At 43.9% G+C, this 13,200-nt stretch overlaps 1 protein-coding gene across 1 annotated transcript in view; it reads right to left on the reverse strand.

The window, feature by feature from the left end:
* Positions 1-13,200, reverse strand: part of FBN2 (fibrillin 2) — a 186,976-nt gene that overhangs the window by 91,709 nt on the left and 82,067 nt on the right. Inside the window, exons 9-11 of the mRNA XM_040976392.1 lie at positions 3,382-3,534; positions 1,439-1,675; positions 419-556 (exon numbers count right to left, since the gene is read on the reverse strand). Coding sequence (XP_040832326.1) covers positions 419-556; positions 1,439-1,675; positions 3,382-3,534 — 528 coding nt within the window. The remainder of the gene's footprint in view (positions 1-418; positions 557-1,438; positions 1,676-3,381; positions 3,535-13,200) is intronic.

Here is a 13,200-nt window from a genome sequence, read left to right on the forward strand (position 1 = left end):
ATCAAAGTGGCTCCAAAATGCTCTGTTTTGGAAAACACAGTTTGTTACAAAAATGTTACTTATGCTAACATGCAAAGGGATTATTACTATTAGTGTTACTTTTAAATGAGCAAACACGTGTTAAGAATTTTTTCACTGTTGATTTCTAAGTTGTAACAGTTTGTTACAAAAATGTTACTTATGCTAACATGCTCATTTTTCAGGGTTTAGACGGGTTTCAGATGGAAGTGCTTGAGATTATCCCTGAGTATCAAACTTTAGTGGACTTTCATCATCTGTCATTTTTTAAAAATGGCTTCATCCTCCCACAAATTGTTTTAAAAAATACATCCACTACAGATTCTTTTTTTATGTCTTGTTGCTGCCTATTCAGACCAATTTCTCCTTACAGTCTAATCTATTGGAACCACAAGCTCACCTATACAGTCTCCACTGGCATCCTGCTTATAGCCCATGTTGCATTCGCATCGGTAGCTGGACACAGTTGGGATGCAGCGTCCATGCAGACAGAGATTAGCATGGTGCTTACAGATGTCTATTGTCTGGTTCAGGATTGCTGCAGAAAGCCAGAGAACAAACAACACGTGAATGTAAGTCAGTCTTTTGGGCGTTGCTTCTTTTAAAGGATACTTACCGGTAAATTAATCGGGTATGTAAGAGAAACCCACACTATTCTATACTGCATTAAACCTTCAACATGAAAGACTTTAAAGCTACTCTTGGGACACACAGATATTTTAAGTCTGGAAACACAGCCTGTAACAATGTCTTGAAAAATTTGGAAATAGTCTACTACACATGAGTGCCTTCCATTTCTTTCTTCTAACTGCTGATTACTCAGATACACTAAGCAGGCAATATGCCAAAAAGAACAAACACAGCCCTGCAGGATACCATTCAATATTACTACCAAGAGCAATGCTTCACCAAAGAATAAACTGAAATGTCAACAACACGAATGCCAATCCTGGTCTGAGTCCAAGTTTTCTCAATTTCTTAAGCAATTTAATGGGAAAAATAGCAATAGAGAGACATATGCTTAGGGGCACGGGACACAGTAAGACTCAGCTTACTTCTGTTGAGTTGAGGAAGAATTCTGGAAAACAACCTAAGGAGAATATGAATAGAGCTGCTGAGATGGTACAACGAATCCCCAGGGACTCAGCATGGACTTCACGGCGTTGCTCAGACTGGAGCATTATCAGCCTCTCGTTTGCACTCCACAGAGCCCGGACCACACATTCTTTTCCACTGATTTAGCAGAAAGCTCACAGAACAGAAATCTACTCTCCTAAGTTGAGTATTACTACATTTTAGATCCAGAAATATGGTGTTTTTTCCCTTCCCACACCTCTTTCCAAAAATAAATTAAAAAAAAAAGACATATCATAATATGATGTGATGCAAAAACTATGTCCCATGATGAATGGCCACTTACTTAATCCAGTGATGATGGGTCCCTGGCCCCCGGCTCCCACACCAGCTCCCCCGACACCAGGAGAAAAGCCGTTGCCTCCAGGAACGGGGATGAAGCCTGCACCTCCTGGGCCATAGCCATTGCCATTGTTGCCATTTGGGGCAAAGCCGTTGCCCACAGCACCTCCTGGTCTGGCACCAGCACTCCCTGGTACCCCTCCCATTGGAAGTCCATCCAGGCAAAGTCTGCGATACTCCTCTAGAAGAAAAGAAGGGTTAGTTCAACACAAGTGGGAGTCTGCACATAATAAGAGCAACTTGCAAAAGCTAGCCTATGCTATCCAATGTCAATAAATAGGTTACAAAATTCAGGAAAAGTTTAAAATTGACACATCACATTATTGTAACTGAGTCACATACCAGAGAATCACTTATATGTGCATTTTAGTTTTATTGCCCATTAAGTACAATTTAGAAATTCCAGGTCTAACTAACTGTAAATGCAGGAATTTTTGAAAACTAAAAGGTTCAGATTCTAAACCTTTGTTTTATGTGCTACATTAACGGATTTTTTTTCTTCTTTTTAGAGATTATATATTATACATTAAGAGGGCTTCAGAATGGTTCTTTCCAGCGTGAATTTCAGTAGCAAACAGCATCAAGAAAACCTTAAATCTGTTTTTCATTTGTCCAAGTAAAAAAGTTAAGACAGAACTAAAAGATGCCTTAACTTTTAGTGCATAATTTTTCTGAAATTTCACTCTTTTGGTTCATAATACACATATTTTTCTAAACTTCCTGATGTTTCCTTGTATACCTGGATTTTTCTACAATAAACCTATGTCTTAATTCCATTTTCCATGAACTTTCTGAAGTATCCTCATAGCAATTAATCTATTTCCTTAACAGTTTGCAGAATAAGAAATAATGATTTATAATCACTAGTGGAAAAAGAAGTCAGAAAATTATCCACTAGCTATAAAGTCTGCTTTTTTCATTTAACAGACTTTGGTGGTTTTTGTTTTCAGAATTTTGAATGAATAGTACGAGTTGATTTTTTTTTTCTATTTTAAGAGTGCATAGCAGGTACTTATATTTATGTCTCAAAAATTATTGTTTATGATGACATAATTCAGTACAAAAAAGATAATGATGGACTACCATCACTTGTAAACTAATGTGATAAATATTAATTCACATTATATTTAATAAGAGGAGCTTGTTAAACAGTTACTAGATCCTAAAGTAATTTACCAATGTAGCTTCATTTTCATAGCCACTACTGTAACAGAGTGGCTGAGAGGTACCCTCAAAGTCAGGATGATTAATTTTCAAGGTAGTGACATGAGAGTGAAAAGCTTCAAAAACTGTGACATTGTAAACCAGGGTGCCTATCATAAAAGATACAAATGGAGGTAGAAATTTCTTACTCAGAAACAAACTCTGGAATGAAAGATGGGGAGGTTCAAAATCTGAATTAAATACACTCAAATCAACTTTACAGTACAGCCATGAATTATGAAATGACATCCTGCTCAATGGTTCAACAGCCACTGCACATTCAATGGCCGCTTTGTGTGATCCTAAAGTAGCTGAAATGTGTGTGCTGTGTAGTGAGCACAATGACGCAGAGGCCATGCTGAGCTGAGAGCCTACATCCCCCAGGTTTGTGCAGCTCTGCTCCATGCTGCTGGCACCAGGACAAAGCCACCTCAACACACATCCCTCAGGACGCGGGCCCGCCACAGGACCTGCACAGAAGCAAGTCTACCGGCTTGCGGGAACCTGATGGTAATAATCCGGCATGGTCAAAACTGACCCCTCAGCTCAGAGCTACTTTATCCCTCCCAAGAACACCAAATCAGGCAGACCATTCTGACAGGAGTGCAAATGCGACGTGACTGCAAGGAGCAGAGCAGTCACTGCCCCAACACCATCTTCCTTGCAGCAGAACCCCACGCTCACCGGAGCCTCTGACGGGACAGGCCTCAGGAAGGGTTCCAACACCCCAGCAGCGGCCGGGCTCACAGCAGCACTGCATCTTCGTCATTCTGCCTGGGAGCTCTTGTGCACAGCGGCCGTTCACCAGGCCCGAAAAACATGTGCCTGTTCTCTGATCTGATCATGCAGAAATAAAAAACAGAAGACACGACAGTTACCTCTTGCTCTTACTGCAACCATTTCACATAATAGAAGCGTCTCTGAGAAGTGAATTGCTTTGCTTCATCTACCCATGCCTTTGTTATCTCAGCTCAATATGTTTTTCAGTACTTTATTGATTTACCTGGAAAATACTAACTGAATATCTATTTCACATCATATCCCAGGGACCCAAAGATAAAGGATGTGGAGCAGGTGTACAAGGCTGATGTTCAGGAAGAAGCCTCAACTGGAACGAGCTTGAGGCAGGGCAACATCCCAATGCCAAACCATGCCAAACCTCAGCTGGGCATGGTGAGCACTGCAGGTGGGCAGTGTTTTACGCCACTGAAGTTCTGTGCTTGTGTCTCACACAGCAAATGACTCAAACAGGGTCGCAGAAACACTGTTCCGAAGCAGCTGCAGACAGTGCCATCTGAGCAGCGGTATTAAAGTCAAGGCATGAGCCACAGGAGGCACCAGGGCAAAATCACCTCAAACACAAAGACTAGGATGCAGGTGCACCCAGCACAGCAGGAGAACTGAATTCAAAAGGAGAGCAATGAGTGTGAATCCATGGTAGACAATGTGTACTGGCCTGGGTGAAGGAGATCAGAAAGAAAGTCTTGAAAATTTAAAACTTGATTTATTCATCTTTATTTGAAAGGTAGTTACAGGGAGAATGTTAGAGATAGAGAATATTCCATGATCCCCTGCTTCTCTCTCCAAATGACCACCACAGTTGGAGCTGAGCTAGTCTGAAGCCAAGAGCTTCCTCTGGGTCTCCCCTCATAGATACAGGCACACAAAGACCTGGGCCATCCTCTGCTGCCTTCCCAGGCCATTAGCAAGGAGCTGGATCAGAAGTGGAGCAGATGGGATGCTGATACCACAGGCAGAGGCATAACTTGCTATGCCACTGGACACTTAGATAATAAAAAAAATACACTATTAAGTGGTCTAGGTTGTGCCTTGAGTGGCTTCTAAGCTATCACGAAATACATAGATTAGGGTATTTCATGTAAAAGTTAGCATTCTTTTTAATAGCTCCTCCCCCAAAGGGGAAGAAACATGTTCAAAAGCAAAGAACTTAATTTCACGCATGCTTAAACGTGCTGCGGGCATGTTTCAAACTTCAGAGCAGGACTTGGACAGGCTGTGGCTGGAGCAGGTGCACAGGTAGATTCCTGTTCTGAAGAATGATCAGGAAAACAACTGATGGAATATTCTTTGTCGGAAGCCACTGGAGTAATTTTCTTGTTGCACTCCTCAGGATAAATATGTAAATTAGGAAACTCTCAAACTTAATAATCAGTAATACTGTGAAACACAACCTGGATAAAGGTGTTTCTCTCTGTACGTCCTCTAAAACGAAGGGGTTGTAACTCAAGGCATTAAAAAAATGAAAGCAAAACTCCAGTGAACTGAGTACTTGGATCTGGAGCCCTCGTTCACATCCAAGAATGAACTGCTCGGTGTTAGAACTGAACTTAATACTTATTACTTCACGGCACTACAGAACTGGGTGTTTCTAGTACAGTGGTTAACTAGCTTCCCTACGTGTGCCTTCCAATCAAAATATCCTGAATGAAACAGGAAAAACTACCAAGTTACACAATGATGAAAGGAAGGATCACAGGGGACCCCAATGAGTTGACAACAGGAACTGGCAACAGGGCTTTCACTTGAATTAAATTCTGCAGACTGAATTTCAACTTGGGCAAACAGGAAAACATATCCTCGTGGAAACAGCGCAGACGCCTCAATCCCTATTGGGTTTTGGTTTGTGAAATGCCAAAGGAAGAACACGGGATGAGGCGGTTCCTAGGAGAGATTCTTTGAGCATCTAACAAAAGGCAAGGCGGAGGACTGGGCACTGACGTGGAGGCTAAAGAGACTCACACACTGTTTGCCTCCGGGAAGAAGGGTCGCTAATGGTACAGAAACACACGACCAGACTCAGCAAACAACATGTGTCAGACACTGGGAAGGTCTCACAACCATTACTGTTAAATATTAGTAATTCAATTGTGCTCACTACATTATGGTTAATGCTTCTTTAAATTAAGCTTTGAAAATATAAATGGGGGAAAATCAATCAACACTAAGGAATAGATTTGACAGCTCAATTTTCATAAATAAAAACTTAACTAAAATACCTGAAGGATAAATAGGCAGACTGTATGCAGATAACTGAGCTGACAGATACTGATGGCCTGTGATGTTATTCAGAGAGACGGGCATTGCGGCACACTGGGTCAAGTCGCTGTTTTCTTTTTTTTTTTAAGATTTATTTTATTTTTATTGGAAAGTCAGATATATAGAGAGGAGGAGAGACAGAGAGGAAGCTCTTCCGTCCAATGATTCACTCCCCAAGAGAGCGCAACCGCCAATGCTATGCTGATCCGAAGCCAGGATCCAGGAACTTCTTCCGGGTCTCCCACGTGGGTGCAGGGTCCCAAAGCTTTGGGCCGTCCTCAACTGCTTTCCCAGGCCACAAGCAGGGAGCTGGATGGGAAGCGGGGCCGCTGGGATTAGAACCAGCACCCATATGGGATCCCGGGCGTGCAAGGCAAGGACTTTAACCACTGCGCGCCAGTCACTGTTTTTGACACCCACCTCCATGCTGGCACGGGGGGATTAAGCCCCACTCTCATTTCCCGCCTAGCTTCCTGCTGATACACCAGAGCAGGTAGCAGGTGAGGGTAAGCACCTGGGTTCCTGCCATCTGTGTGGCACACCTGCATGCACTCCCTGGCGCCCTGCTTCGGTATGACCCAGCCCTGGGTGCTGCAGGCATGTGGGGAGGGAATCAACAGATCAAGGATCCCACCTCCTTTCCCCACCGCTCCTTTTTTCTCTTACTCCCTCTCTTTCAAATAAGCAATTCTTAAACAAAAAGGGGATGAGAAGTGTCAAGAGAGGTTAAGAAGCACGGAGCTGAGTGTGCAAGGGTAACGTACTTCTAGAAGGGGTACTAGAAAAATAACAACCACGGGAAGAGGCGATATTCGGCACCACCATCTTGACAACTTCCTGGCAGTGTCGTAAGACAAGCCCGGATGTGGGAGGGCCAACATTTAGAAAGTGGGAAAAGTGTCAAGATACCAACAAGTAGCCTCCTCGCTGTGCCACTACTGTAGAACAACAAAGACAGCGAAGACTGAAAGGCAGGTCCAAAGTCGAGACAAACGACCTGTTAGGGAACGGCACTTGGAAACCATCTCGTGCTGACGTGTGAGTGAGCTGCGAGGGACCCTGGGGCACTAGGGAACAGTCACTGGCCACGAGCCGGGGCTGGCACTCTGCACCCAGCAAACCGCATCTTCAAGGAGACAAACTGCAGTTTTCTACCCAAAAGGTTTTATGTAGAAGGAAATGTTGAAAAGGCTGTCTTAGGCGAAAAGAACAGGACGCCCTGGGACTCTGAGATGTTTCGAGGAAGGGTGAGTAAAAAGCATTACTGAATAAGTGAAGAGTGTGTGGTAAGACAAAAGTAATTAACTTGATGCAACACACTGAAATTTTTGAAAGGAGATGACTGAAGTTCACTATTGTCTTACTATTTAATAAGGGTCAAATACAAGTTACTTTTAGACACTAGGTTTTACATAGATATCAAACTTTGGAAGTCAGGATTATAGTGAGTAGAGAGAGACAGTGAGGTCACTCTTCCACCGACGGGCTCATTCCTTAGATGGCCACACAACGGTCAGGGTGGGCCAGGCCGAGCTCGGAGCCTAGAACATCGTCTGGGTCTCCCATGTTGGTGGAAGGAGCTGCCCAGGAAGTCCGGCCTTGTTCTACTGCTTTCCCTAGGCCACTGGCAGGGAGCTGGACTGGAAGTGGAGCAGCCACGACATGAACTGGCGCCCATATGGGATGCTGGCATTGCTTATCCATGACATCACAGTGTCAGACTCTATTCGTACATCTTAAAGCAGATAGGACAGTCCCTGAAGCTACAGAAATAAAGTACTCAGCTTCATAAAGGGTGGAAGAGGACAGAATTAAATCTACAAGAAAAAAAGAAGATGAAAAGATACGGCCAAAAGAAAAGTCCAAAACAAATAGGAAGCTTACAACAGATGTTAGAAATGAAAACAAGTATATTGGGCCTAGTGCGGTAGCCTAGTGGTTAAAGTCCTCGCTTTGCATGCACTGGGATCCCATACGGGCGCCAGTTTTAATCCCAGCTGTTCTACTTTCCATCCAAGCAGTAAAGGATGGCCTAAAGCCTTGAGGCCCTGCAACCATGTGGCAGACCCAGAAGAAGTTCATGCTACTGGCTTTGGATTGGCTCAGTTTCGGCTATTGTGGCCACTTGGGGAGTGGATCAGCAGATGCAAGATTTTTCCTCTCTGTCTCCCCTTCTCTCAATTTTCCAATAAAAATAAGTAAATCTTAAAAACAAAAATAAACAAACAGGGCCCGGCGCAATGGCGCAGTGTTTAAGGTCCTCGCCTTGCACGCCTGCGATCCCATATGGGCGCCGGTTCTAATCCCGGCAGCCCCGCTTCCCTTCCAGCTCCCTGCCTGTGGCCCGGCAAAGCAGACGAGGACGGCCCAAAGCTTTGGGAACCTGCACCAGTGTGGGAGACCCAGAAGAGGCTCCTGGCTTCGGATCGGCATAGCATCGGCCGTTGCGCTCACTTGGGGAGTGAATCATCGGACGGAAGATCTTCCTCTCTGTCTCTCCTCTCTGTTTATCCGCCTTTCCAATAAAAATAAAATAAATCTTTAAAAAAATAAACAAATAAAAAAACCCCAGTTATATTAGGGCTGTAATAAACACAACAGGGAAGACAAGGACTGAGCAAAGCGGAAACGAAACATTTAAGACACAAGGGAGTGGGAGGGCTCAGAGGAAGAAGACAAAACAGAGAACTCAAAACTCTCCACTTTTGAGCCCAAACAATGACAAAATGAGATAAAACGGACAATGAGAAAATATTTCCAAAGAGAGGAATAATTCTGGAAAATCAATACATAGTGAAACAAGTTTCAATTTACCAAGAAAATAAATATTTTCAAACATCTATCTACTAATAACATGGCACCCAGCCATGTGAAACAAAACTTGCAAAGCTAGTGGTAATTGTGATAAACCTAAGTGCACTGTGGTAGATTTACACTGCTCTTCAGGAATTCATCCATTGCAGATCAATGTTACAGATACAGTCCAGCACAGCAAGTCTGATCCAACGCACGCCTAGAATCAAACCTTCCCAACTGGAAAGAATTCGCTCTTTCCAAGAACACATGCAAAATTTTCAAGCACTGATTATTCACTAAGCCAGAAGGCAAGTGTCGTGTTTCCAGGGGTTGGGATGGCCTGACTGTGCTTCCTGACCGTAACGGAGGCCTGCGATGAAGCTGGCGATGGACAGGCCAGGGAAACTTCACACACTTCTAACGGCTCAGTGCCCAATGCACCAGGTCCAAGCCGCGCTGCACAGTGGGCACTTGTCCAGGATCTGCTCTGTGACAGGCCTGAGACTGAGCATATGGCGGTGGCACTGGGAGTTGGTCATGGCGTGCATTTCCATGGCACGCTACACGGTGAGCGAATCACGCTGCCTGGTATGCAGACTCAAATCCTTGAGCATCGGTGAGCAAAAATTCCCAAATCCAAAATTTTCTGTGTGCTGACTTGACAATACAAATGGAAAAATTTTATACCATAAAGCTTGTTTCAAGCACAAAGTTATTTAAAACAATAAAAACACCCTTAACACTATATATAAAATATGAATGATTTTAAAATTTCGATGTGGTTCCATTCCCCAAGACATTTCATAACATATATATGATTATTTCTCAAATAATTATGGTGCTGTGGTGTAGTAGGCTAAGTCTCTTCCTGTGGCACCAGCATCCCATATAGGCACTGGTTTGCACTGTGGCTGTTCCACTTCCCATCCAGCTTCCGGGTGATGGCCTGGAAAAGCAGTGCAGACAGCCCAAAGCCTTGGGACCTTGCACCAGCTAGGGAGACCCAGAACAATTTCTGGCTTCAGACTCTCAGCTCCAGCTAGTGAGCCTACCTGGGGAGTGACCCAGAGGATGGAAGACCTCTCTCTTCCTCTCTGTGTCACTGTTTTTCAAACAAAAAATAGATACATCTTTATCTAAAAAAAATCTGAAATCCAAAACAACTCTGTTCTCAAATTTTTAGATAAAAAGATACTCATATTTATAGGTATACTATGATGACTAATAAAAATCTAAATTCATGGAAAACTGATATTAAATACACAGTTGTCATTACATTCTTTCTGAAAGAAAATACAATGTCATATCATGATCTAAAAAACATTTTTGTGACCACTACTATTCTGTACAGTTTGGGGACCCCTGACGGGTCGCATCAATAGATGTGAAAGAATATGGGGACAGCAAGGAAGTCTGGGAAGGCAGTCATGTTTTGCTTTTCCTTAGTCTGCACAAGCTGTACCTCTAATAATGCAGATAGGCAATTCACTTCCAGGTCCTTCAGCCAAATTTATTTTCATAAGACTCACACCCATACAGTGTTTCCTGGTTAAGGTCCCCCAAAAAGGTGTTTTTTTGGGGGGGGGGCAAGTATTTATTTATATTTTAAGTTAGTTTTTAAAAACATGTATTTTACTTGAAAGAGTTACAAAGAGATAGAGGGAGAAACAGAGAGAGAGAGAGCGAGCTTTGATTTGCTGGTTCACTCCCCCAAATAGCTGCAATGAAGTGAGATGGGCCAGTCCAAACTTCGGAGCCAAGAGCTTTTTCTGGGTTTCCCACGTGGGTACAGGGACCAAAGAACTTGGGGCATTCTCTGTTGCTTTCCCAGGTCATTTCCGGGGAACTGGAATGGGAAGTATAACAGCCAGGACTGGGACCAGTCCCATGTGATGCCAGCACTGTGGGTGGAAAACTGTTAGCCTGCTATGCCACTGTGCCAGGCATCAGGATTTATTTATTTTAAAGGCAGACTGACACAGAGAGAAATAGAGAGAGACTAATTTTCCATCTGCTGGTTTACTTCCCAAATGGCCACAGCAGCCAGGGAAAGGCCAGGAGCATTGAGCTCCACCTAGCTCTCCTCCCTGGACACATGCTATCATCTGCTCCCACAGACCTCTAGCAGGCTGACAGATCAAACGCAGAGCAGCCAGGACCCCAATGGTGTTCTGATAAGAGCTGCCAGTGTCACAAGCAGCATCCTGACCTGCCACAATACTATCCCCCACCTGTGTACATCAAGGGGCTAGGAGCTTCCGCACTCTTGTGTGCCTGCAATTTCATGGCCCTTGGAAGCACTGTATTAAAAAACATGGATTCACGTGGAGAAATATTTGGAGTACCTGTAGAAGTAACAGTTCAGGCACAGACAGCATCGCTTCCCACAGGGACAAAGGCAAAAGGGCTGCAGGAACAAAACCCTTTCGAGCCTTGGTCTTTGTTCAACTGTGAAACGGGTAAGTCACAAGTAATGAAAAAGTCCTCCAATCAGGTTTCTACCCCTCACTATATTTCCTGAATTGGGCTCACAGGAGTCTTACTTATTGCTACACCGAGGAAGGGGAAGCAATTCATCTCCTCTGACTAAAATATAAGTTTAACTTGGAGTACAATAATGGCACACTTATCAAAGTTTGTATTTCACGGTTTGACATTTAGTCTAAACTTGATTTAAGAGAACTAATGGTTAATTATACAATGTGATGAAACCTTGGCAGAAGTGGGGACTGTACCCTGAAATAAATAGTTTCCTGCTGAATGAGCTGAGCTCATTATAAGGGAAGGGTTCAGCCAGAAAACTCGGCCAAGGTCAGCCAAGGTCACAGTTAGAGGAGGTGTTCGCTAAGGGACAGCCACTGTCCCCCTATTCTGTGGGTCTGGCTCCAGCGTGGGTCCCCGTGATGAATTCTGCAGATTCTCACAATGCTTCATGCACACTCGTGCAAAAGTCCGTGTTCCTATCCGCCCAAAGTGACCAGAGATACACACAAGGAAAAAACCAGCAGCTCTGGGCCTCCCTTGTGGAGTCTTCACCAAGTTCATGGGAAATCAGTCTCATAACAGCAACTACTCAGGGACTTCCATTTTCACACACACCAAAGACATTTATCTTGGAATTCCATTCCCCGTTAACCTCTTGAAATTCTTGCATGGCAGCATCTCTTCTTGCCCAACGTTCTCTCTCTAGAACACCTAAGTAAAGCTGGCATCTGGTCTCCCTGCTTCAGGAGGCCCCTTTACATGAATCCAACAGTCACTACACTATCCTTTAGTATGCTGTCTCAAGCCTGGCTTCACCTCCCGCTTTCAGTGAAACAGGGTGACGAATTCTCCCACAGCGTTTGGCTGCAAATACACACATGTGCAGATGTAATCAACATTGTGTCACATAGGATGCTGCACTGTATAAAACTAATTCTGAACCTTGCCTTTTAACATACATATCCTGGGGCCCAGCGGAGTAGCCTCGCGGCTAAAGTCCTCGCCTTGCACATGCTGGGATCCCATGTGGGTGCCGGTTCATGTCCCAGTAGTCCCACTTCCCATCCAGCTCCCTGCTTGTCGGCTGTAAAGCAGTCAAGGACGGCCCAGGGCCTTGGGACCCTGCACCCATGTCTGGGAGACCCAGAAGTAGTTCCGGGCTCCTGGCTTAGGATCTGCTCAGCACCTGCTGTTGCAGACACTTGGGGAGTGAATCACTGGATGGAAGATCTTTCTGTCTCTCCTCCTCTCTGTATATCTGACTTTCCAAGAACAAAACAAAACAACAACAACAACAAAACCTCAACCTATCCTGGCCACTGCTCAGTCCCATCATATGCAGAACTTCCTAACTGCTATCCAGTAGGTTCCTCCTTCCAAGCCCACTCATTGCTTTTAAACATTTATTGATTTTTATGGCAAAGTCAGATATATATGCAGAGAAGGAGAGACACACCGACTCATCCCCTTGCCTGTCATCTACCTGTTCTCCATAATCAATGACAGTGTTCATCAAGTTGAAAATCTTACCCAGAATGATTCGGCATTGTAAAACTAGCAGTATCAGTAGATTATTTAGCAATTATTCAACCATTGCTTCTAAAATGCATGCATTTTCACGTACTGTTTTCAGGAACACAAGATGACATGTGCGCTGGAATTTTCATGGAGTCAGTCCATGGCAGCCAGCGTATTGTTATTGCAGTAACTTCCACAGACATCATCTTTGCTGGCCACTGCCTGGCACGGGTGAGGCCTCTGCAGAGCATCTGTGCGAGCTCCGTGTGCACAGCATCCTGCGTGCGCGTGCACAACTGCCTTATTCCTGGCTGTGTCTACATCGCAACGTGGAGATTAGGTATTAATGATGCCACAGATAGTGCAGTCACCATCAGTTCCAGCAGATGATAGAAGGCTCATTAAGCAGTGCTATTAAAAATTATTTTAAGATCATTGTGTATGTCTCAACACTTGCTTAAACTGTTACATGTTAGCTCTTCATATTTTTAAAAATGCTTTCCTGGATATTTAAAAACTTGATTAAATATACTACATCAAACTAAATTAGGAATTTGACAGATTTAGTACACAATGTGATGAAAAAAATTTCTGCCTTTTAATTTAAAACACCCATGTAAACTCTCCTGCCCTGTGTGTTTTCCTACA

The sequence above is a fragment of the Ochotona curzoniae genome, unplaced genomic scaffold, assembly GCF_017591425.1.
Source record: "Ochotona curzoniae isolate NIBS_2020 unplaced genomic scaffold, NIBS_Ocur_1.0 contig_1, whole genome shotgun sequence".
In the NCBI taxonomy this organism is placed as follows: domain Eukaryota; kingdom Metazoa; phylum Chordata; class Mammalia; order Lagomorpha; family Ochotonidae; genus Ochotona; species Ochotona curzoniae.